Consider the following 27,583-nt stretch of genomic DNA (forward strand, 5'->3'; position numbering starts at 1 on the left):
TAGTGCATCCTGGTGCCATGTGTTCCCCAGGTAAGTGATGCACATGCACACGGCCATCCACGTGATGTAAAAGAAAACGTGATTCATCAGATCAGGCTTCCTTCTGCCATTGCATTGTGCTTCAGTTCTGATGCTCACATTGCCACTGTTGGCGCTTTTGGCGGTGGACGGGTCAGCACCCTGATTGGTCTGCTGTTATGAAGCCCCATACGCAACAATCTGCGATGCAGTGTATATTCTGACACCTTTCTAACAGAACCAGCATTAACCTTTTGAGCAATTTGAGCAACAGTAGCTCGTCTGTTTGATAGGACCACACTTGCCAGCCTTCGCTCCCCACGTGCATCAATGAGCCTCCGGTTAACCACTGTTCCTTTCTTGGAGCACTTTTGATAGATACTGACCACTGTAGACTGGGAACACCACAGAAAAGCTGTAGTTTTTGAGATGCTCTGACTCTAGCCATCACAAATTGGGCCTTGCCAAACCTGCTCAAATCCTTACGCTTGCCCATTTTTCCTGCTTCTAACACATCAAATTTGAGGACAAAATGTTTACTTGCTGCCTAATATAGAGATAATCAGTGGTATAATCAGGCTCATAATGTTATGTCTGAACTGTTTATATATATATATATATATATATATATATATATATATATATATATATTAGGGATGTCACAATACTCAATATAATATTAAACCATTCGGTACGGCATTCACAGTTCAATACGCCCTGGTGAATTGCGGTTTATTCGGTTTTGCATTTAATTAATTATTTCTATTTCCCTCCATTTGAATTATTACTCTAACTTTATTTCGGCTCTTTTTGAGTGTGCCTGTGAGTCTACGCGCTGATAAAAAAATTTGTGTGGCTGTTGTGGAGTCAAAAGCCATAAAACAACAATGTTAAACGTTAACAATGTATACATGTTAATATGATGCATTATAAGACAAATACAAAATAGAATGGAATAAATTTACACATTATCCAATCCAATAAACAGCTGCATATGGTGGAATAAATACAAACCGAGTGGCATTTGCTGTATTATTATGCACAAGGGAGTGTGAAAATTATAGCCACAAAGCCTATTAGTCCAATGTATTAGAGGAAAGATAATCATATAAAGCATAAGTGCTTAAGGCGTCGTTTTTTTGTTTTTTTGCCGGGGGAATAAAAGCTGATTTTAAATGTGGAGGATTGTGCTATTAGGAGACAGAATCTCTTGTTGGAGCCAATTGGGGTGGACAGATTATGATCTAGGTGGATTGAATCTGGCAGCATGAGGGATTTGGAGGTGACAATGGCTGACATAGATTTGTTCAATGTATGGGAAGGTCAGAGCATGCAATTTTTGCCGCTGTTCAAATTGACCCTTGAGTGGCCTTCCACTATTGCAGCTGTTACAGACAGTGATAACAGACAAAAGATAAAGCGATAAAACTGCACGTTTATTTGCTCATACTGCACATAATCTGCAAGGAATTCACAAAGTGGATGTGCATCTGTCGTTTTTATGCTTCAGGTAAATTCATCTGAGACCTGTAGTGTTGAGCTTTCTGCAACATTCACCAGTTTCTCAGAGGTGTTCCATGAGGAATTTTCCAGGAAGGCTGATATGTCAATACAAATCTGTAGTGGGTCAAGTGACTCAGGGCCAGTTCTAGACATTTGGAGCCCCTTGGCAAAATTTATGTTAGAGGGCCCCCGCACCACACCCCTCCTAATAAAAAATGTGAAACAAATATGATTCCTTTTCTGTATTTTTTTTCTTCAATGTCCATTTAAAATAAACTTTAAGGTTATTTGTTTTTTTGAGAATAGTTTGTTTCCCATAGGATTTGGGGAAACGGTAGCCTGACAAGCCAGACCCACATCAAGATGTTTGGTCTGGAAACTCACCATTGACAGGGCTCAATCCGAGGGGCGGGATAAACGGTTGTCTTTCAAACTCCCTCTGCACGCGATAGGATACGGTACACAACCAACCAGAGCAACGAAGGTGAAACAGAGCTTGTTGATAGATTAAACATTCGCCGTATCCGGTCAGCAAAACTCTTAACACATCTTCCCTTTTTTAGATTTGACTTCAGTGCCGTTCTTTGTTCTTTTCTCAGAGATTTTCTTAACTCCAAGTCTTCCAGAGTCGCGGTCAAAGCTGATTCGAAAGACCGCCGTTCGCCAGTTTCTGTGTTTACTAGAAGCACGCAAACGCAACTCGGCCATCGTCATTAAGGCCCCGCCCACCAACTCTATATACGATGTGATTGGCTCTTCCAGAGTTTGGCGTTTACAGCTCAGAAGGGTATTGAGACTTGCTAGACGACACTTGCGGGCAGATTAAATTTGCTGCCGCTAGGGTGCGTCTAGATTTCCAGGCTAGGGAAACGGTGGTGGGTGGACCTGTGTCCCTCTAGGGGGCTATGGGGGCATCCCAAAAATGCCTGTTTTTAAATTAGATAAATATTCTTAAATGAACGTGAAGTATAGTGAGAAAATGGGATGCATTTCAGAGTAGCCTCTGATTAAGGATTATCAAAGACAAAGAGAAAATCACTCACTGCTTAATCTATCACTGCTTAATCTAAAAATTAATCTATATTTATTTGATTATTTATGCCATGAAAACATATTTTACCACAGCCGCACTCGTCACCTCTTAGAGACCATCACTGAAAAGCCAGCTTTTGCTGTTTACATTTCTGTTCATGCCTTTCAGAATGTCTTTAGTCCCAGTGACACTCGGGGCAAAGTTGTCGCTGACAGTTCTGTTGATGCATTCAGGCAGTGCATGGCTAAACTAGTTTTCTTGCTATTATCAGCAAATGAAATAATCGTGACATTATGGCTTGCAGTTGTAAGTGAAATGTTGAGAACATCTTACGGTTGATATGTAGGTCTGTGTGCTAATGAAGTTATATTGAGCATTATCACGACTGGTGGTCGTCTTCTATCATTTCTGACTGGAAATCAGTGTGCATTTGGCTTTTCAGTTGACTTAAGTACAAACACTAATATAATTGTCACCTATAGGGATTCAGATTTTGTTTTCTGCCAGTCAACTGGTGTGATTTACAAACTGGTTGGTGTGTTAGTCACTCCAGACGAAGTGCAGTTAATGTGAGAGATCACCACTCTTTTAAGACTAAGTGCCACTAAGCAGTAATGATTTAAGACAGGATACCTCGGCTTTCCAGATCCCCATCGCTGTGGTGGCCATTTTGAAGCTGAGTGGTTTTAAAAAAGGAGAGATGGAGATTAAACAGGACTCAGCTGTTCTGAACTCAGTGAATCCCGGAAGCCTTGTGTATTGCTAACCTGTGGTGCCTATATTTTCCTCTCACCTCACCAGATTGGATGATCTCATTAATAGACCTATAGGGCTACAACACTACAACACTAATATGTCCTAGTCTAGGTCAGGACGAAATATATATTCACAACATAAAATTAAGGACGTTTTGGTGTTAAATTAATTTTAAGAGTTTATATATATATATATATATATATATATATATATATATATATATATATATATATATATATATATATATATATATTATATCCTTTTAACAAATTCATAGAAAATAAATATTGAGGTTTATGTTGTGCATAGGGCAGAAACTTTGGATCTCCTTATTTGCACATTTGGGGCGAGTTGTAAAATAAAATAGACAGATCTATTGTACATTCAAAGGAAAGCCTTTGCTTCAGTTGGAGAAGGTATTGGATAACATTGTTGAAGTTCTCAGAGGAAATATATTGATGCTATGCCAGAGAGATTTGCTGCAGCAATCGCTGAAAAAGGTGGACATACCACATATTAAAGTTAAAAGTGGAGAAAAACAGCACGACTCACGTGATATTTGATCGTCAGAGCTGCATGTTTCATGAACACTTTGAAATGATTATGTTTCAGAGGCAACAAAATGTAAATATTTTCAGATATGTCAGGTGTTCTAATAATTTTGTCCATAAAGGCTAATGTATTATGTATTTGAGGAGTGGAGAAGTCTTAGTTTAGCATGTATTGTCTAGTCACAGCCAATACTGTCTGAAATAGCCTGTGCATAGTACTTCGTCTTTAATAACATGAGATTTTGGACAAATGACAGACTGAGCACCCACATATCTACAGTGAACTTTTTAACCACAGATGTGCCTGTTCTAATGATTGACAAAACAAATCCCCCCAAATTTGCTGGTCAAAAAACTCATAACTCATGATTTTGGTAAAATATTTATAATACAACAAACATGCAAGTGTCTGGCCATATATAAAGACATTATATCAACTTTGACACAGTGTTTTATTATTTAAATGTTTATGTTGTTCCCATTTATGTTTTACCCATTCCTGAAAGGTAGGGTTTTTTGAGATTTTTCTGAGGTTTTTTTTCTGGCCATAAGTGACAACATACAGAATACTATCAAGTATAGGTAGAAACATTTTAAAATATAATTGTTAATCACCTTGTTTGCCTTTTTAAAATATTGTGCAGAATGTGATCTTTAATTCTGTTTCTCTGGTTGTTGACATATGTTGTGATTTTATTGTGTGAACAAAAGCGAGTGATACAGGATTTGATGAATTGTGTGCAATAGGGCATATGCTTTTGACTGCACTTCAGTTAACAGTTTCAAATCAGCAATCTAATATTTTTTAATGTCAAACGAAACTCACCAGAACAATCATCTATTCATTCTTTCTCAAAATGATCTGAAGAGAAGATGGTTTTCTGCAGATTCAACAATAATGATAGGGTCTATGTTTGGAAATCTGGAGCTTTGCTGACAGCTCCATTTTGCTAGAAGCCATATAGAAAAGATGTTAATGACCATTCTGCCCTGTATAATGACTCACAGACCTTTATATCTAATGTGTTGCTCATTACTACGGTCGTGCTCCGCTGCATTTTGTCAACCACCCACTGACTGCTACTATAGATTCTCTGTAGTGTTGCATTTAAGTTTTTCCATAACTTCCCCAAACCTGTTCTGTCAATACTGGCAAAGAAACAAAGCATTTACAGATCTACTTCATCTATTTTAGCCTCTTGTAAACATAAGACTAAAACCTGGCCAAAACCCAGTGCAGATCAACTTTACAGTGACCACGGATATATCAAATGACTCATTGGAATGTGACACCTAACATAACCAACCACAACCTTCTTCATTTGACTGGACTGAAGGAAAAATAATCAGACTAATGTCGCCCCCATATCACATCTCACTAAAACATGACTAATTGCTTGAAAATATTATTTCTGCAAGCAGACATTGCTGTAGATGGTCCTACAGACATATATTTACATATATTTTGCAACATTCAGGCTCTGTTTACATTGGTATTAAGATCGTTTTCGGTCAAAAAGATCGCAAGTGGACGATGCTAAGTATGGGTGTAAAAGGGGCCTAAAAGAGGTTTGGAGTTTGACCACTTTCAAACATTTCCGGAGGTTGTCGAAAACACTTTTGTTTGGTCGAATGCATTTGAACAACTACAAAAGAACACCTACTCTTCACCTACTGACCTGATGCGTAAACATGGGAAGTGCGCTAGCCAGACGGAATTTAAAATGTCCCAGCCACTCAGGGTAAAATGCCCCAGCCATCTGGGGTAAAACGCCCCCCAGCCACGTGGGTTAAAACGCCCCAACTACTTGGGGTAAAACACCCCAACCACTTGGGTTAAAACGCCCCCCAGCCACTCGGGGTAAAACACCCCAGCCACTCGGGTTAAAACACCCCAGCCACTCGGGTTAAAACACCCCAGCCACTCGGGTTAAAACGCCCCAGCCACTCGGGTTAAAACGCCCCAGCCACTTGGGGTAAAACACCCCAGCCACTCGGGGTAAAACACCCAAGCCACTCGGGTTAAAACGCCCCAGCCACTCGGGGTAAAACACCCCAGCCACTCGGGTTAAAACACCCCAGCCACTCGGGTTAAAACACCCCAACTACTCTGGGTAAAACACCCCAGCCACTTGGGTTAAAACGCCTCAGCCACTTGGGGTAAAACACCCCAGCCACTTGGGTTAAAACGCCCCCAGCCAATTGGGGTAAAACACCCCCAGCCACTTGGGGTAAAACACCCCCAGCCACTCGGGTTAAAACGCCCCCAGCCACTCGGGTTAAAACACCCCCAGCCACTCGGGTTAAAACGCCCCCAGCCACTCGGGTTAAAACGCCCCAGCCACTCGGGTTAAAACGCCCCCAGCCACTCGGGTTAAAACGCCCCCAGCCACTCGGGTTAAAATGCCTCCAGCCACTCCGGTTAAAACGCCCCAGCCACTCGGGGTAAAACACCCCAGCCACTCGGGTTAAAATGCCTCCAGCCACTCGGGTTAAAACGACCCCAGCCACTCGTGTTAAAACGTCCCTGCCACTCGTGTTAAAATACCCCAGCAACTCGGGGTAAAACACTCCAGCCACTCGGGTTAAAATGCCCCAGCCACTCGGGGTAAAACGCCCCAGCCACTCGGGTAAAACGCCCCAGCCACTTGGGGTAAAATGCCCCAAGCCAATTGGGGTAAAACGCCCCCAGCCACTTGGGTTAAAACGCCCCCAGCCACTTGGGGTAAAATGCCCCCAGCCACTCGGGTTAAAACGCCCCAGCCACTCGGGTTAAAATGCCCTAGCCACTCGGGTTAAAATGCCCCAGCCACTTGGGTTAAAATGCCTCAGCCACTTGGGGTAAAACACCCCAGCCACTTGGGTTAAAACGCCCCCAGCCAATTGGGGTAAAACACCCCCAGCCACTTGGGGTAAAACGCCCCCAGCCACTTGGGGTAAAACGCCCCCAGCCACTCGGGTTAAAACGCCCCCAGCCACTCGGGTTAAAACACCCCCAGCCACTCGGGTTAAAACGCCCCCAGCCACTCGGGTTAAAACGCCCCCAGCCACTCGGGTTAAAATGCCTCCAGCCACTCGGGTTAAAATGACCCCAGCCACTCGGGTTAAAACGCCCCAGCCACTCGGGGTAAAACACCCCAGCCACTCGGGTTAAAATGCCTCCAGCCACTCGGGTTAAAACGACCCCAGCCACTCGGGTTAAAACGCCCCCAGCCACTCGTGTTAAAACACCCCAGCAACTCGGGGTAAAACACTCCAGCCACTCGGGTTAAAATGCCCCAGCCATTTGGGGTAAAACGCCCCAGCCACTCGGGTAAAACGCCCCAGCCACTTGGGGTAAAATGCCCCAAGCCAATTGGGGTAAAACGCCCCCAGCCACTTGGGTTAAAACGCCCCCAGCCACTTGGGGTAAAACGCCCCCAGCCACTCGGGTTAAAATGCCCCAGCCACTCGGGTTAAAATGCCCCAGCCACTCGGGTTAAAACGCCCCAGCCACTCGGGTTAAAATGCCCCAGCCACTCGGGTTAAAATGCCCCAGCCACTCAGGGTAAAATGCCCCCACCACTTTGGGTAAAAATATTTGGACTTTATATTTAAAAATCACATTTCACATTTCGAACTTCACATTAGCATCAGCTAGTTAGTTAGCCAGCCGGTTGGCATCAGCTAAATGATTTTTTTTAGAATAGGTTGATTTTTAATATGGTTCATTAATACATTTTCATATTTATTTTGGCATTTTAATTTTAAGTTAAAACATACTTGTACTCTGTTATTTTTCTAAACATATAAACCGAATGGCTTTGTCAGAATGGGGGAATTTATCCCACCCTGGGAGGCATTTTACCCCACCTTGTTTTTTTGTGTGTTTTTTTTCTTGCCATTGGTGACGTTATGAAACCTAATCTTAGCACACCGTTTGAGAGAAATTGCATTTCTTCATTCAAGTTTCTCTTAACTCTTGTCATCATCGAAAGATTGTTTTGGAAACTTTGTTTTGCTTTCCTAGCAACCATAAAGCGTTTTCAGTAAACTGTTTTGTGACCATTAATAGGATTTTTACCATCCAACAAAACAGACCTGTTAAATGGCCCATTTGTGAAGAGATTGGTCTGGTTGTGTATATGAGGCATAGCAGAATGCAAACAGTGAGAAGTGTCAGATCGCCCACAGTTCATGAAAATATCGATATAAGCATGACTCTAAGTGATAAACTTCATAAGATGACAGACATAAGCAATTTAATAGAAATAGGATCTTCATGTCACCACAGTCTGATCATGAGCACAATGACTGAAAATCTGGATCATGTGCTGCAGTCACTAGGCGAACAAGGGCCATTATTTCACCCCAGCCCACCTTTACTTTTACTGTGCATTTGTGTTGACATAACATTATTGAGTTTGTGCATGCGGCTTGGGATTTCTGATGGCTTTTAAAGGGCTGTTTTTGTTGCCGCTCTGACCCGGGGTCATCCTGGTGTGATGCCACCTGCAGGAGGCGCAAATGGATTTGACCTCTGCGGAGAGCTGGCCATCGACTAACAGGGATTTTAGAAGCATATACACATCATGCGTGGAAAGCCAGAAATGAGGGGCCGAATTATTACACTCAGACACACACACAAAAATGTCATACTTCACAACAGCTTTGGCAGCTGTCAAGTCAAATCATATAAAGTGAGATGGAATCCATTATGGACAATCTAATTAGTTTCTGCTCTGTGAAGCCCTAACCCGCTGTGTCATTTTAAATGCTCAGCACATGCCAGGGTTCAAAACGTACGCCATTCAGAGAGTTTTGTGCTCAAATTACCGGCTAATTCTTGAAGGTCCCCATTTTGAAGCGAAGTGCATTTCGTGATGGTGTTCATAAGTGTGTGAAAGCTGCAATATTGAATGTCTGCACATTATATGCTGAATTTTAAAAAGATTTCGATTGACAGTATCCTTCTGTTCCTTCTGCTTTGTATTTTTTAAAGATGAGACTTGAAAATGTTTTGTCTGACCCTTACGATACTGTAATGTTTTATGGAAATGTATTAAAAAATTCTTTCAGCGAGACATTTCCTCCCAGTAGCATTTCCTGGCAGTCTCTAACCATGGCTTTCTGGGGGAAAATGTCTCTGTAACAGAAACAAGTGACCATTATTAACTACCACAAGCTGTGACTTTCCATGAGTGATGCAATTTTTCCATTTGCCTTCTCGAATGCTGACTTTTAACACTTTAAACCTTGCCTTGCCTGTGTTTTTTTTAAATGTTGTGGCCTCTTGTATTATTTTATAGCATAAATACACAAGACCATACTGAAGTACTATGATTAGGTTTCCTATTCAACAGAGTCACTGTTTTAGGTAGCAGTCTGGAATAAATGATGATATGGAAAGACAATAAACAGACAACACAGTTACTTTAAAGGGGTAGTTTACCCCAGAATAAAAATGAACTCACCCTAATACCAATGAGGTACTAATATTAATGGTTAACGGTAGGTAAGGCACATAGATGTACCCTTTTCAGGGTAAAATTACATTTTTTTTCATAATTCTTTTCTGGCAGCGAAGCATAAAGTAAGTAGAATCGGTATCGGAACCACTCGACCAGCATTATTTTAGTATTACTTATATAGTATTGTGGTATTTATTAAAGTAATTTCGAATTAGCTTTTATTTCAGAAATTCAGCTTCCATTTTAATAGCAATATTTTGTTGTGTGCTTTTGTCATTTTTATTCATTTAGCTTTAATTTAACTTAATAAATAATATTAAAATGTAACTTTAACAACTTTTTTTTTCAGTTGCCAAGGCAATATTTATAAATTCCATTTTATAAGTTTAAGCTTTTCCATCTAGTATTCATATTTCAATATCTTAATTTCAGTGAACACAATTTATTTATAATAATTTTAAGTTTTAGTTAACAATAATAACACTTGAATGTATCTGTATCTGTAGAACGTGCTAGAACTAAATGTATTGGTTTGGTAACACTTTACACAATACAGCTTTATTAGTTAACATGAACTAAGAATTAACAATACTTTTTTATTTATTAATCTTAGTTGGTTAAATTCAACATTTTATTAAAATCAAAAGTTGTGTTAGTTAATATTAGTTAATGCACTGTGACTAATATGAACTGTATTTTAGTTTTAATAACTAGAACCAACCGTTAGTTAGTTACTAAGATTAATAAATACTGTAACATTGTAGTTAAAACATTATCTAATTTTAACAAATTACACCTGATTGAAAAGTTTTACTAATTCATTTGTCCAAAAATATTTTTTTAATAGGTTATTTAAACCTGTTTTGTTATTATCTCTAGTTTCCACAAAATCAAGCACTTTTGAGATGTTCCAGTTAAATTATTTGAAGCACCTCTGTAATCTTGTTTATTTCATACTCCTAAACTAAATGTCATAAATGCATTTCTCCTGAAAAATTCTCATTCCTTTGAACTTTTGCTTGAAGGATGTAGAACTCATATTCTGGTTGTGCACAAGACATCCGAAACAACATTTTACTTGCCTCTCAAAAACTGCCAAATAACATTTTTGAGATCTGTTTACTGTTGGCATCATACAAATGAGAGACGCTTTTACATCTTATGAATTTGCTTCTCTCATCCGTTGGTCCGTGTGTGCGTGTGTGTATATATGTGTGTCGGCTGATCTTTTGTCCCCTGCAGTTTTGATCCAGCGTGTCAGAGCAAAGCCCGAGCTGACTTCTGTGTGTCAGCCATTAGGGAGCGGAGAGGAAGAGTGTGAATGGTGACTTATGGCATCCCTGCAGAAGCAGCTCTCTGGAGCCCAGAGAAGGCCTGAAAGACAAATCGCTGCCTGCACACATCGCTGCCTGTCCTTGGAGTGCACTGACAGGCAAGCCTGCAGAGAGAAGGCACTGTCACTGCTGCTTGCCACTCTGCCGACTTACACATACACAAGCCTTACGCACACACACACACCGCACGCTGAGGCTAAATCATGTCAACAGTCAGTTGAGTGGACACACACACTACAGTTGTAAACACTTTCTGTTGTATATAGCAGTAAATATATACTTTGACTTCAAGATATTGTGCACGCTCCCAAAGTCTGTTTTGTAGAGGTCGCTTTGGTGTAGCTCATGCAGATGTTTCTTCTACAATATCCTAAGCTCAGTGAATATTTTGCCACACAATTACTAGTATGATAATGCTTTTATACAATGGTTCATTACAGAAAAAGTGACACGCATTGTAGACACAATACTGCTACGTCAACATATTTCCAACGAATCTAAAGCAGAACTAATTGTTTTGAATAAATGTATCTATTGAATTATTTATATTTGTATGAATTTTCCAGTTTTCCATGTTTTTACTGTTTAGAGGAGGGGGCGCTATAACACATCCGCTGAAAGAGTACAGAATCTCTGGATCAAAACATAAGAAAAAAAGCAGAAACAAGCAATAGAATATGTAAGCAAATTTGTGCGTAAAACAACGTGATTATCAACATTAACCGCATATAAAGCAAAACTGCCTAACATTTCCGAATGAAATGTGCACCCAGGGTGAGGTATAGGACTGTGCAAGCTTTAGGGGTGTTTATGGACTTAATCTACTACATATATAAAATTATAGAATATGTAAGCAAATTTGTACGTAAAATAACGGAATCCTCAACATTAAACCGCATATAAAGCAAAACTGGCTATTGTTTCCGAATGAAATGTGCACCCAGGATGAGGTATAGGAGTGTGCAAGCTTTAGGGGATGGACTCGATCTACTACATATATAAAATATATAAATATCTATATTTTGGTCATCATTATAAATCCCATTCAGACATCTCAGCGGTTTGCTCAAAATGAAAAAAAAATTTTTTATGAAACTTAACCACATTTAAGGGTGTATTAAGCTAGAATAACATTTATTTTTTCATTTTTTGATATGTGATATGATATGATATTCATGAAAATTGTGTAAAAACTGGCGGGGAAAGTTTTTTTCCCCTCTTTTTTCTATTCCTCTATATATTTAACAGAGAGAGCAGACATTTTCCACACAGTCATGCACACAAGTCAAAGTTATCTAAGGTATGAAGAAAGGAGGTTTAGGGTCAGTGGAGGAGGACTATGATTAAAAATTGATGGCCAAGTTTTCAGACCCACTTTAGCAGCACATGGCAGCAATTGAAGCAATATGTAACATTGAAGTGTTGATTTCCCCTGTTCTCAGTGGCACTCGCATATTTCCTTCAAGAAGACGCAGAGCTCCGAGTATGGCTGCTTCTCTGCAAATGCCTGAACGTCACACACAAAAAAAACCCTGCAATATTTATACAAAGAGCGCTGTTTCTTGACCCACGCTTATATGGATCTCAGTTTGAAGTTTCGCCGCTTGGAAAAACCGTGGTTTCTTTCTCGTATTAATTAACTGTAAGCGGACTACGAGTACTACAAAGCGCACGACAAATGCTAATTCATTTCTCCTGCCTTGTTTACCTCTCTCGCCCTATGCAGGAAGTAGAATTATTTTATCGCTCACCTCAGGCTATAATGAGCATGTAGCAGTGCTTTGACCCGCCAGTAACTCCTCAGATTGTAGGCGAGGCGCTTTTATCTGCTTTGGAGATGCTCGTGAGATGATTCAAAGATACACAGAGGACCCCTTCTCAGGATGTCGTCACCTATTGGCTCAGAAAAGCAGTTCACACTTTAGTGCGATGCGGTTTTAATAGCCTCTGTGGAGCGGGTGGAACAGTCTGCGTTTGACAGCCTCGGGCAGAATTACCCCCCCTCCCCACGCACAATAAACTATTTATCATTTCAAACCGGCTAATGAAGCCACATATTCTGAGCCAGCAGATTGTGCCGGTTTGTGTAAACGCGCGTGTGTGTGTGTGTGTTTTGATTTGTGTGGATGCGGCAGTGCGGATCTCGTAGTGAGTCAGTGCTTGGGTTCCCGCGTCTTACTGCCATGCGACGTTAGTGATAAATGAACTGGAGAAGAAGCGCTAGAGTTGTGTGGCCATTTTGCAGATTAAGAATAATCCCCTACATCTGGTCTGCCCAAAGCACTAAGACTTACTCGTTGGGATTTCTGCTTTCAAGTTGTATCACAAGATATTTTTTAGGCCTCGGGTTGCTGTGTAATTCAGAGTGAATGGCGTAGTGATCCCTTAATTCGTGTTGACGGGCGATGCTTTCAGGCGTTTGGCCTTACAAGTGTCTAATTTGTAAAACAACTGGAGCTTGACCACATTTAAGACTTGTGTGTTTTTGAAGGGGTCTGAAAGTGCTCTAGGGGTCTTCAGTTGAAGCCTTGCTCTAAACCAGCAACATGAACCAGTACATGAGTGCAGTATAAAAAGACCTCTGTTGACATAAGAAATTATCGCCATCTGAAATGTACAGTTAATAATACATTACATGTATTCCTTTAAATTCTTTTGTCTAAAGTGTCTAATTTAAAAAAATAAAAAAATAACATGAATAATTAAAATGTGTATCTTTAACTACACAAACACATATATATGTGTGTATATAACATTCTTATTTCAAACAAATACAATCTGAGTTATATTAAAAAAAATTATTATATTTGCAGCCCAACATTTGAAGCCAGAAAAGTGAATATTTATCCATTAAAAAAGTAATAATTAATAAAGGCCATCAGAAGCGAATCGGTGGGTTTTGTAAGAAAAATATTCATATTTAACATGTTATAAAGTAAAATATCAAAACTCCCACCTTCCATATTCAACTTACATAAAAAAGTGTAACTGCCTCGTGTAATTGCCAGAAGCTAGATATTTTACTTTATGAAGTTTTAAATATGGATATTTTTCTTACACAAACACTTTTTTGGGCTTCAAATTTTTGGCTGCAATTATAATGCTTGGATTTGCCAGGAAATTATTTAATATAACACTGATTGTATTCGTGTGAAAGAAGAATGTCATATACCTCTAGGATGGCTTGAAGATTATTAGACATTTTACATTTTTGGGTGAGCTATCCCCTTCGTAAATTCAGTAGCAGTGTTGCGACATTGTTGCATTATTATTTTCGTACATGACTATCTGCATCGCTAGAAGAATGCATGCCTAAAAGCCATTAGAAGAACCAATATTCATAGGAATCATTCAGCATTTAAAAAAAAGGAAAGAATGAAAATAGTTTTGAATAAGATCCCTTTCTCAGTTTTCAACCCTTATGAATATAAATAGCCTATATTCTAGATAGATGCTGTTAGCAGGTCAAGTTACGTACACATTAGCAGATGCGTTTTCATCTGTCTGGGATTGGTTTTTGCTGAAGCATTGAGAACATTAAAAGGTCACTCATCAAGACCCGTACAGTAGTTAATGAATACCCAGCACTTTTAAATCTGTTAGATCTGTATCTCAGGGGAAAGAAGTAAACAACTACATATGTCTGACTGCCAGCCTGTTTATTCACCCTGTGAATGTCTGTGCACAGCTGGGAGAGCATCTTTCTAACTTAAGCTCTTATAAGAAGATTAGGACAGGCCTAGATTAGAGCCTCGAGGCACCCCAATATTTCAGCAGGAGCTGTAGATTATTTTGCAAGATAACGGGACCCCTGAGCTAAAGCAAATGTTGTGGTACACATCATCAAGTCTATTATTGGGTGCTGATTGGGAGTGCTGTCCATCAGACTGTTATCCTTGCATGTACGAAGACATTATTATGTCTTTATCTGTTTATTCATCTGTTTATCCATTAAGTGTGGATATTAACAGTAGCTTACATTCTGTCCTGCTGTTATGGCACTCCATAACATGCATTAACAGACTATGTAAATGTTGACTTACTTGTGCTACTTTATTTCTGCCAAGTAGGAGGCAAACTGACCTCTGATACAAAGGGTAAAATACAGTTCAATCTTGGCAACTTTTGTATGCTCAGAAGCAATGCAATTACATTTATTTTTTATTTGTGCTGCGTTTTTCACTTTAGAACCCGTTCAATAAATACATGTAAATGATATTTGTTACAATGTTGAGATCAGAAATTAAAGCTTAAGGAATTAACAACGACTAAGCCTTTGAAATATCTATGCTATTCACATGATATTCTTCTCATATACTACATACATACCTTAGATTTGTATTTCTATGACCATTTACTTTCAAAAGCTTAGTGTGACCTTAGAATGAAGAAGCTATGCCCTAAAAGCCTGTAGTTCACTGTTGAAATTGTTGGCAACCTCACTGACAGTTCATTGTATTGAAACCCCTTCAGAACACATGCATTCATTGAAAAAACCAATATGAACCTGAGGCAGTTCACATTCTCATGATTTGTAATCAGAAAAGCATCATTCATAAGATTAGAAGGACACACAAACAATGAATGCGGTTCAGGGTTGTTGTTTTTTTGTATTGATTCCTTTGTTTCAAGAACAGAGAGCAGACCATTCAAAAGACAATTTTTTGTGGTATCTCAACTTATATAAGCTACAATTAAACTAATGGTGAGCGAAACCACCCCGAGGACATTTTTATTGCTTGAAGGTTACTTTTTCATAGCTCTGCAGACTTAATGGAGTTCTTCAATTATATTTGAACTTTTTCTCAGAAGTTTCTCTTCAATTTCTTGATGAAATAAACAGAAGAACCCTGCGGCGCCCAAGTAGTTAGCTGATATGATTTCCAATAATTGCCCTTGTCCTCGAATATGGATTCTTGAAGGATCTTCCTCAATACGTCCTGAAAGTTTAGAGAAGACCAAGGTTGTGCACCATTTAGAATTAGATTGAAATTGCTTTTTCAATTACAATTTTATTCCTGAATTTCAATTAAAATTAAAATCAGCTTCTAGTGGAGTGTGGCCAGTTCAATTCAAATTCACAAATGAATCTAGCCTGGATGCCAGCTGAACTCGGCCCTGCCCACAACATTTGAGCTCAGGCAGTTCGGTCTGGACTTCATCCATAGAGGAGTAATTATACCCGAACAGAAACTATTCGGACCAATGAAATCATCAGGGCGGGTTTTAGACAATGATGGACAGATGATCAACAGTAACGTAATCATCCATGTCATCAAATGAACACATGTAAAATGTATTATTTTGGCATGGTTGCCTGCTAAAATTCACATTCCTGGGTCTATATCATATTATTGAGGTCGCTTCAACCCGCGGACATGGAAAACAACCCGCAGAAAAAAACGCAGACTTGGCAACACAGTGCAGTTGAGTTCTGTTGACATTTGACAACTAACGTTATGCGTCGCTCCGTTGCTCTGATTGGTTGTAGGTCTGTCCATTTGAGGTCTTTCCTGGTTCGGTTGAAACACGCCCCATAATCACAGCCCAATGGAGCAGTTTCAGACTCATATTCTGACTAGAATTGAGTATGACCACGTCAGGCTAAAATTAATCACAAATGAACTGAAAATTTTCCACAACGCTGGAACAGACAGAGATTATTAGGGTCTATTTCTAACTATCCATCACTAAGTATGTTTCCATCCATCCATCTATTTTTATGTGCATTTTGGGATATCATATTCAATATCTATGAACCATATCTATGAACTTTGTTACCAATAGCTACTAGTGATTTGCTCTCCATTAATGTCATTGTTGTCCGGGAGAAACTATCGAGCTATTAGATCTTACTGTGATTTCTAATGGCAAGGCGATGGTTTCTCTGTGGATCTCCTTTTGTCGGGGGCCAATGTCAAGAGGAGAACCTGACACCTCACCTACATCTCCCCGAATAAGCAATCAACGGCTCTGTCATGTGACGTTCCCTTCGTGTCAACGCGTTTGACCTACCTCTCAGTTCCTGTGGCTGGTATCAGTGTCGATTCGCTGTGGGTCTTAGAGGTCTTAGGTGGGTGGTGGAAAGACTTTTTTTTGTTCCGCAGCTCCTCTGTTTCACCTCTCCTCATTCAAGAGCCTCGTCTCAGCGTGACAGATAAAAGCCCTTATCAAATATTGTCTGCGTTCAGCTGAGCGTGGCCTTCTAATCTCAACCTGCGTCTGTTCAGGGGGCATCTGAATACCTGCTGCCCACTAGACTGTGAGAGGTGTGTAGACTCCTCCGAATGCGGCCACAATCGCCTAGTTAAGATGCAGGTCGTGGAGTGGCGACCCAATGTTTACGAGTCCCTGGTTTTTCTCCTAAACACCCGTAGAGAGGCTCTATCACAATGAAGAGCAAGATTGATGGGGCACTTGTACACAGAATAGACGAGCTCGCAGCCTCATTGTTGTCGGCGAGGATTTCTCGCAGGGCTACTCTGGAGGGAAAAGCCGGGTCTCGTCCGCATCTTTGTTGCCACGCGGCTGTATGCGATATTCTTTGCAATGGAGGGGTCAGATTTAAGCCCGGCTAATTCCTGCAGACAGCAGGTATTGTTGCTTTATTGTAACAAATTGATCTGAGACCGCTCTCATCTGGTGCTGCATGATGAAGTAGGCTGGAGTCTTTTGTGCACATTAATTATCTTTAAAATAAATATGACAATGCCTGCGCTCGATGCGGTGGGACTGCAGGAATAGGGCCCTCTTCACCCGGCTCCACTTCTGCTTTTGTTCATAGGTGTCTTGTAAAGAGATTTTTATTATAACACGTATGGAACTACAATATAAAACCTCTGCAGAATAATTTATCCATGGACAATACACAGCTACCGTAAATTTAGATGTGTTTTGCATGAGAGCAGGGGCCATTATTCACAGCAGTGACTGTTAAATCAACACCTCAGAGGGTATATGTCCTTTTATTACATCCGTGAGTGTGTTTGCATATATGCAGGTGTATGCATAACACTTGGTGATATAACCTCACATGGAAATGTCGAACTTGGCAGATGCATTTATCCAAAGTAGTTTAAAGTGCATTCACGCTTTGTTTTATCAGTGCATGCGTTTCCTGTGAATCAAACCCATGATTGATTCACAGTGTTGCTAGCGCCCTGATTTATGACTATTGCAAAATTTGTAAAATTGGCCAATGTCAGAAAGTTTGGGGCTGTTGATGGAACTGTGACTTGCCCAATTGTTCCATCACTTTATCTTAAAGGTGCTGTAAGTTTTTGACTGTACTAAAGCATAAAATACTGTAATATTTAGGAAACATGCTAAGTTCACATACTCGTTTCTCTGAAAATGCTACAGCCAGTTATTCAGCCCCACTTTATATTAGGTGGCCTTAAGTACTATGTACTTACATCAACAAATGAGTACAATGTACTTACTGTGTTCAAATTGTATTGCAAAACACTTTTGCTGATATTGAGGTGGGATACGGGTAGAGTTAGGGACAGGTGTGGCGGTGTGGGTCAGGTTAGGTTATAAGGGTAAGGTTAGGTGCAAGGGAAGTGCCAGCTGTGTAATTACAAATGTAAGTACAGAAATGAATTACAGACGTAATTACATGCAGGTATTTTTTTAAGTGTAAGTACAATGTAAAAACATGTATGCACACGATGGGCCCTATCTTTCACCCAGCGCAATTGACTTTGTACACCGACGCATGTGTCATTCCTATTTTGCACCCGCGCAAAGCGTGCTTTTCCCTCCACAGAAGCACGTCGCTAAACTAGTGAATGAACTTGCGCTCACTGGGCGGTTCAGCGCAAAAAAGGAGGCGTGTTCCGGCGCAAACAATCCCTGGTGCTATTTTGCTGTTCCATTAAACAGTTGCGCCACTGACCAGAAAAAACCTAGTCTAAAATCAGTGGCGCGTTGCGCGTTGTTCATTATGCTATTTTAAGGGCGCATGCTTGACCAAAATGTAAAATGTATACACTTTGCTCATGAAATCTACACAGATGCAACAGTTATTTTAGCAAATCATAAATTGTTACACTTAAAAAAATATATTAACACATTGTGGTGTGCCACGAAGATGTGAAAAAATAGGCATAAATCTAGCTTACAAATTATTCAGCCTTATTGTTGTAATTAAGGATCAGACCTGTTTGCCCAATAGTGGCAAGGCATATATATATATATATATATATATATATATATATATATATATATATATATATATATATATATATATATATATATATATATATATATATATATATATATATATATATATATATATATATATATATATATATATATATATATATATATATATATATATATATATAAGGACATCTGACAAATTGGTTTGTCCGTCAAGAACCAGGAAAAAAAATCTACGGAAAAAATAAAAAACTGTTTAACCGACGCCTGTTTAACCGACGCTATTTTGGGTGGGTTTCTCCCATCCCCATATAACACAACTTCTCTATCTTTCACTCCCTTACGAAAGGAAAATATATTTACCAATATATTAGTTGAAATATATTTTAATATATTGTAAATATATGGAATAATATATTGATGGTATTATAAAATATATTATATATTCATGTAATATATTGCAAAATATACAAATGATTGCCGCTTTCAATATATTGCAATATATTGAAGATATAAATATTAATTCCCATATATGTTAATATATTTCCTAATGTATTGCATGAAATTTTCCAATATACTGCAATATATATATATATTTGTTTTGTAAGGGATGCTCTTACAAGAACATCAGTCTCCTCAGCTGTGAACCGCTCCTGGTGTGCGCCTGGTAAATACGCCATAATAATAGCAATCCATAATGGAACTTGCGCACCTGGTTTTAAAGGGAATGTTGGATGCCGCTCTGATTGGTTTATTCACATTACGCCCAAACCACACCTATGAATAATGAAACTACTTCAGACCAACCCATTTTAGATTTGCGCCGGGCGCAAGAGCCATTTATCCCGCCGGGAAAATAGCAACAGCGCCGAGACCCACCCACAAAGTTACTTGCGCTCCGCGCTTTGACACTTGGGTTTCAGATCGTTAAAATAGGGCCCAATAAGTGCATTGTATCAAATTATTAATTAAAATGTTAGTACATAGTAGTTAAGGCCACCTAATATAAAGTGGGTCCCTTGTGAGTTCTGTGTTGGAATGACTGTTTTTGATTACGTCTGTGCGATAAGGCACTGTGTGTTAGGCCCCGTCCACATGAAGCTAGAGCTTTCCCAATCCTTCGTTTCAAGAAATATCTGCGTCCACATGTGATAACCGAAACTGAATCAAAACATGCCAGGCCAGTGTGTGGCGCTGTAAATCTGCCACAGAAATATACTAAAAACAGAAAAGAAGAGTTGTGGCTAGACTGGGTACAGCAATGGTTGGAGGTGTAAAATAACAATGAATACATTTGCTACTGGACAGATGTTTTTTTTTACGTCAACACCTACCCCAACCCTAAACCTACCCTTGCAATAATGCAGATACGGTACTTAAATGGTGCGATATTGATGTGCGCATGCCCAGTGTCCGTAGTTATATCCCTTAACTCTTTCACCGTGCTGGACGTAGTGTGATGACATCACAGTTTCAGAAAATATACGGATTGGCTGTACACAAAAAAACGCAAGAATATAGTTTTCAGATTAATCCACTCTAGGACCCGGTTTCAGAAAATATCAGATTCATGCTTCCAAAACGCTGGATCCAGCTAAACGTATACAGCTAAAGACGTCTCCGTATGGACGGGGCCTAAAGCTTGGAACATACTCTGCAAGAACCAAAAAATTGGTTCGTTTTCTCGAGGTGGCAAGAACAAGAACAAAGTTCGTTCTTGCCAGTACATGCCATACTTCACGAGAAACGCAGGTGCTGATCATCTGCGTTTCTCCGCATTAACCACGCCCACTTTAAATGTCTGACCAATCACACAATAGTTCTTGGACACCCGCAAGAAAAAAGTTCTGCTAAGGCGATGTGTCGAGAACAAGCTGCGAGAACTCCCAAACCAAGGCTTTGCATTCCATTGTCAATTACGCTCGTCCCTGTTGTATGTCCTCGAAATGGCAAGTGGCAATCTGCGTGAGCGTCAAGTCTGAAGAGGAGGCGACGGGGCAAACAATAATTTCAAACTCTGTTTTTTTGTGACTAAAAATCTACTTGACAACTTTTTAAATGTATAACTTAGATTAGTATTTTTTATTATTAACTCTTTCCCTGCCATTATTGGAAATTTCTGTCTTTCCGTGTTTTCACTATTATGAGGTAGGAGGCACTATTAGACATATTCTATAAGAGTACAGAATTTATGGATCAAAACACAAGAGAAAAAAGCAGAAACAAGCAGTAGAATATGCAAGCATATGAATATGCAAAATAACGCGATCATCAACTTTAGGCAGCATATACATCAAAACTAACGTTACCAAATCAAATGTCAGCCCAGGACGAGGTATAGGACTGTGATGGTGTTGATGGACCCAGTCTACCTCATCTTTGTTTTGATTATCGTTATGAATCCCGTCCGGGCGTAGTCTTTGACAAAAATGTGAATTTCTCAGCTTTTTGCTCAGAATGTTGCTTTTTTTAATGAAACTTACCCACATTCAGGTACTGATAAAAAAACGAATGCATGACACTAGAATAAATAGTCTGTTCTTTCTTTTGATATATTGCATATTCATAAAATAAAAATATTCTAGAAGCCAAAAACACTTAAAAAAATGGATATGTAAAAAATTATAATAGATTTAAAATAATTTATTTAATAGTAAGTCATTGAAAAATAAATATTAAATAATGACTAAAATTTAAATTATGAATGTAAATGCTATACATTCATAAGATGTTTACATTTATTATCTTTTTATCTTTTTTTTTTTTGACCAGTAAAGCAGAAATAGTCTTTACTGTTGATCCAGTAAAAGTCTTATTTGTAGCTGTGCTCTGCTTCAGCCTGAGTGGCAGTGATTTAATTTCAATCATAAATGGCACTACGGCTCATGGGCATTAAGTCACTCTGGCATATATGTAAAAGTACAACAAATAAATGTAGAAAATGTACTCGAAGCTCACGCGAGGGAGCGGCACCCGCTGTCAAGTAGAACATTGAAGTGCCACTTGAATAACAGCGGGGCGAGAGATGCAGGCTCCCCCTGAATAAAAAGACATAGCAAAATGATAAGCAAGTCCTCTCCAGTGCCTGCGTGGCATTCCCTTGTTTCCCATCAAATGTTCTTCACTTCATTTGTTGTTATATCTGCATTTGTTGCTGTATGCACACACACACACACACACACACTCACAAACGTCCGCACGCTGGCACAAACTCGCGTAGATGAGAGAGTTGTCAACTCTGGGCACTTAACCAAACCGTTATATTGAGCTGTAAGGCTTATGTCTGTGGTTTCTAGTCTTTTGCCCTGTGGGGATTTGCCTTCCTAGATCCTCAAAGGAAACACTGCTCATCTTGTCGTTTATATTCCAGCCTACCGCTCGGGCCCTAGGCAATCACAGAAATCAGTGTAAAGTGTTCACAAATTAGCCGCTGCCGCCCCTCCTAATGTACACTGGCTTTGGCTTTATGTTACATTTTTAATGCACAATAAGAGGAACACATGTTTGCATGCATAAGTGAAACAAATCAAGACAAGACAATGTTTTTGATATGTCTGAAGACTTTGTTTAAAGTAGGGCTGTCAATTGTGTGATACAAAAATTAAGGCAATTAATCGTGTCCCCTAACCAACTCTACTGCAAAACTGATTGCCGTGAACTGAAGGTCAATTATTTAAAATCACTTATTTTATCATTTTTATTCTTTGATTTACTGTCTGCCACAATATTGTTACAATACAATTGATTTTATTGTATTATGTGTGGTTTATGTGATTTATTAATCAGCATATTATGTAATTAATTAATTTATCATGTGTTTTAAGTCTTTTGAAAATATGTAGGTTATAGACATGAAACTCAAAAAGACTTTTTGAGAGTTTCTATGAAACAAATACATATCTTAAAATTCATTCTTCTGAAATAAAAAATATATCTTAGAAGAGAATAAAGAAAAATTACACATCACAATCCAATCCTTTTTAAAAGTTTACACCCCCCGGCTCTTGATGGATCTTGTGACCTTTTTTTAGAATAGGTGACATTTTTCACCTTTTGTAACAGTTGTGAATTAGTCCCCTGGTTTTCCTCTTTGGGAAATGATAAATCTCAAAATCATACACACGGTTCAAATATGCAGAAGAATGTGCTGAACCTGGATGACTTTTCTGAAGGCATTAGGCAGTTTAATCATCCAGGTAACAACACACATTATTAAGATTTAAGGGTATGTAATCTTTTGAACAGGTTAACAACTTTTATGATCCATTTTATCTAACATATTCTGCATCGGCTATGCAAACTTATGCGTATAATTTATACTGAATTAAAGTCCCAGAAGTCATGATGATGTGAGCAATTTCATACGTTTACAGCATATATTAGTCCTATACAATATAACGAAGAGCAAAGGATACGCATTATGTGGAACTGATGCTTTATCAGTTTTTTTATCATTCTCGTTCTTCCACAGTGAATATAGTTTATTTGCTTCTTAAAACAGCTTAATGAATAGCATTATAGCTTTCTAGTGGTTAATAAAAGTTAAATTGTACACCCAAAATGAAAACGTAACTACAATCAATATCAGTTTGCTTTCGCCATGATTCTTTTATCAAAACATCCTAGGGCTGTGTGATTAATCAATTGATTTTCGATTTATGATTTTGGCTTGCAACGATTATGAAAACAAGATAATTGAGGTAAACCGATTATTGCGCCGCTGCTGCATTCCGTCCAGCAAAACCTGTTCCTTGTTCCTTCCTAAAAGTCCTTAACATCCAAATCAGCCAAATAAGGGAGTGTTATAAAACTGCAGAACATGCAGTGTTATTAAAAACGCATTAAGACACAAAAGAGACACGGTTCACTTGGTGGCTTTATATGTGCGTGCTCCGAGTCAGAGCCGAATACGGGTTCAGATATGTGTACACACAATAATGTCAAAATTACTTTTTGGAGAGTATTCACACAATAAACACAGTGGGTTATGTCTTAAGTAAACACACACAGTTGAGAAAGAAAATGTGTGTGTGTGTGTGTGTGTGTGTGTGTGTGTGTGTGTGTGTGTGTGTGTGTGTGTGTGTGTGTGTGTGTGTGTGTGTGTGTGTGTGTGTGTGTGTGTGTGTGTGTGTGTGTGTGTGTGTGTAACAGTATATTGTATCCATGCATTAGCTCTTAAAGTGACAGCAACCTAATAACCTGTTACAGTCTGTCATTATGATAATCAAACCACAAATGACAAAGGGAAATCATTCTGTGATCTTGACTGAATAACTTAAAGGGATCATATAATGCCATTTTTTTGCAAGCTAATATGATTCTTTAGTGTCTAAATGAAAACTTTGTAATGTACTTTAATTAAAATGTATCATTAGTATTGTAAGAAAACGCTCATTTTACCCGGTTTAAAAACAGCTCTGTTTTCACCAAGGCATTTCAGTGCATACAGCTTTAAATGATAATGAGCTGTGCTCACCCCGCCCCTCTGTTCTGTAGACCGGTTTGACACACACACGTGGAGCTGTTACCTAGACAACAGTTGAGGGGAAAGAATGGCGACGGGAGTCTCTGAGGACACATCTGTGCAACCGTATCGATTTGAACCGGAGTCGGACCGAAACAAGATGACAGTTCTGACAAAATTCGACATTTAAGGCTAAACAGGACGTTTCTGAATGGTTGGTTAATGTAATGTCACTTTGATATATTGATATATCTTCATGTACTGGCAGGGTAACGGTATCGTAGTGAGATACGAATGCTATGTGTTTACTGATGTGTACGTTAGTTTATTGACCGATTGATGTTACACCTAATGCCAATAAAAACGTTTTTTCTGTTAATGTCGGTTTGCAGTGATGCGTAACGTTATCTATGCATTGTAATTGTTACAACACGATTTTTTTGACAGTAACAGACACCGTTATAAACCATAATTAAGCATAGTGTAGTGTTACCACGTCCACGTTAACTTTAAAACCAGCGTACACAGTTTGTAATAACACAATAACCATAACGCGCTGTTCATTATGAACGTGGGATTATGAATTATATTGAGAACATCATAAAATGGAAAGCATGCCGTAATTTAAGTTACCTGTAAACTTTAACCGTATTCATCGTGAAGCGTGCACGCGTTTCAAACCACACTCACTTTTTCTGGAGGTGCAGCTGCTTTATTCAGGAGCAGCTTCTTAGCAAAACCTTTATACTGACACTCTGTTATAAAGCAGTCTGGTGAGATGCTTCGCAGTTCGCTCAAACATAAAAGCATTGACGAAATCTCAGCCACTGCATCTTCAGCGGTTCGGATTTAGCAACATCAAAATGACTGCTGTGTTCATTATTACACCCAAAAACAGAACACCACAATCGCTTAGATGCCATTCTGCTCCAACGAATCAACAATGGCGGACTGTGATGATGACAGAGCTCGCTCAGGGCGGGTCTGAGGTGAAACGCTGCTTGTCAATCAACAATCGTGGGAGGGGTGTCCGACCATGTGACGTCAACCGGTCGAAAGGCATGAATTGAGACAGGAGAAAACATATAAGGAGAACACTAGATGGATTTTTATCATTATAGGACTGTATGAAAACACATTTTCATACAGTCAGTTTGTAAAAGTGCATGTACCATTATATGACCTCTTTAAGCTTTTTTGATAAGGATGAATCGAATGTCTACAGTAAGACTAAGCAGTGTTATTTTAAATTTGATTATTCAATATTTCATTGTAGGCTATTCTGAATACCATTGTCCTGAAAAACTTAAAGCACTGTTTGTTTCATTTGTATATTCATTCTGTTGAATTTATTAGTCTATTTTGTTTGTAATTAGTCTATTTTTGCCATAACCGAGCAGCCTCGATCCTGAAAGTCCGGGCTTAGAGAAAATCCTGAGTTTCCTACTGGTTGAGGTTGCATTCATGTTCTGTGAATACTATCATCCTGACCCTGAAGCAGGGGATGGTGATTAGGTCTTAGGCAACCAGGCAAATACGTTTTCTTTTTCCGTCTTTTATAAACACCTTTGTGAAAAGCCTGAATTTATTCATTCAGGAGTCTTCAGGTGTTACATAATAGCAGATTAAACTTTCAAGAGGCATCTCCATGCATGTTTAATGCTCAACAGGGATTTTTAGAAATTTGTAAGCTGCAGTTGTGGGGAACCTACTTTTGAATCCATGTTATCGGTATATGTCAGATTTGATATGCCCTCCTGCAAGTTTAATCGGCACATATTACTTATGCATCAGCTTTACGGAGTTGTATTTAAGATTAAAATGGATTGGGGAGGAAAAAAAACAACACATTTCCGTCCGTCTATGACGTGCTGGTCATTTTAATGCTTCTTTTGAGACATGTCTTTTATTTTTGTATACTAATGCGTTTCGTTCTGTGTCTGTTTTTCACGCTTCTACAGAGGATGAGCTGTAGCTATCTCCTATGCACCATCCTGCTCTTTGTTGCCGTGTTACTGGCTGTCACGGTAACCGGGATCATCCTTCTGATGAACCATTACCAAGCGCCCAGCGGCCCCGATGGCCCCCCTCTCATCAGCACTAACCAGGACGAGGCTAATGCCCTGGTAACCATCGAGAGAGGCGACGGCTCCCGCATCAACATCTTCATTGATCCAAACTGCCCCGACTACAACAATAACTTCCTGCGTCTGGAGGGCGTGCAAACCTCACTGCTGCACTCTCTCACCGACCACGACACTGATCTGAAGTCAGTGAAAGGGCAGGACCGGGCTCTGCTCGTTAAACTGGCCGAGGAGGTGGCCAAACTCTCCGCCCATGCCAGTCAGCTGAAAATGGAGTACAACGCTCTGAGACAAGGCCAGGGCAACATTGGGCAGGAGCTCAGCACTCTGCAGACCGAACAGGGCAGGCTTATCCAGGTTAGTTTGTGCTACAAAATCAGACCTGACGAATCAGCCTGAAACGAATCTGTCCCTGTAGTCGTAGCATTATCCACAAAGCCAAATTCCTGTGCATACCAAGTCTGAATTTCTGGCAACAAGAACTTGCAGAACGAGATTATAAAATACAACAATGAGTTCACAAAGAATGAATGGCACTGTTGATAGTGCTTTTGCATTGTTTTTGCACCTGGTTCACTGAAGGAATTATGCAAGTTAGATGAACGTGCAAATGCGACCACATCCCCTATCTTTCAGGCTGGTTCTTAGTATGAGGTTGCTGGGAGTGGTGCGCACTGTGTGATCAGGCATACTTTGCTGGGACTTTACAGCATTGCCCAAATACTGCTATCGAGGTACCTGATTCTGAAATTTGCTCATCTGAATATATACCAGGTTATAACGGAGCAACTCTTTAACCCCCCTTGCGTTTTTTCTTATCAGTCCCAAAGAGACTCAAATAACGCGATCGATTTTTATCATTCAGGCAAGTGTTATACATCATTATAATCTGTTAAAGGGTTAGTTCACCCAAAAATTTTATTTATGTATTTAATGACTCACCTTAATGTTGTTCCACACCCGTAAGACCTCCGTTCATCTTCAGAACACAGTTTAAGATATTTTATATTTAGTCCGAGAGCGTATGCTAGTGTAAGCACACTATACTTACCATGTCCCATAAGGGAATAAAAACATCATCAAAGTAGTCCATATGTGAAATCAGTTAGTTCATTAGGATCTCTTGAAGCATCAAAAATACATTTTGGTCCAAAAATCACAAAATTCATATTCAGCATTGTCTTCTCTTCCCTGTTTGTTTTCAATCCTCAAATAAAGATTCAA

The 27,583-nt window shown here is 39.3% G+C and overlaps 1 protein-coding gene across 3 annotated transcripts in view; it reads left to right on the forward strand.

The window, feature by feature from the left end:
• Window positions 1–27,583, forward strand: part of fibcd1a (fibrinogen C domain containing 1a) — a 140,887-nt gene that overhangs the window by 9,499 nt on the left and 103,805 nt on the right. For all 3 annotated transcript variants that reach the window (XM_067414247.1, XM_067414246.1, XM_067414248.1), the window contains one exon: window positions 26,237–26,716. In XM_067414247.1, the coding sequence (XP_067270348.1) occupies window positions 26,237–26,716 (480 nt within the window). The remainder of the gene's footprint in view (window positions 1–26,236; window positions 26,717–27,583) is intronic.

This window comes from Pseudorasbora parva, chromosome 13 (assembly GCF_024679245.1).
Source record: "Pseudorasbora parva isolate DD20220531a chromosome 13, ASM2467924v1, whole genome shotgun sequence".
NCBI lineage: Eukaryota > Metazoa > Chordata > Actinopteri > Cypriniformes > Gobionidae > Pseudorasbora > Pseudorasbora parva.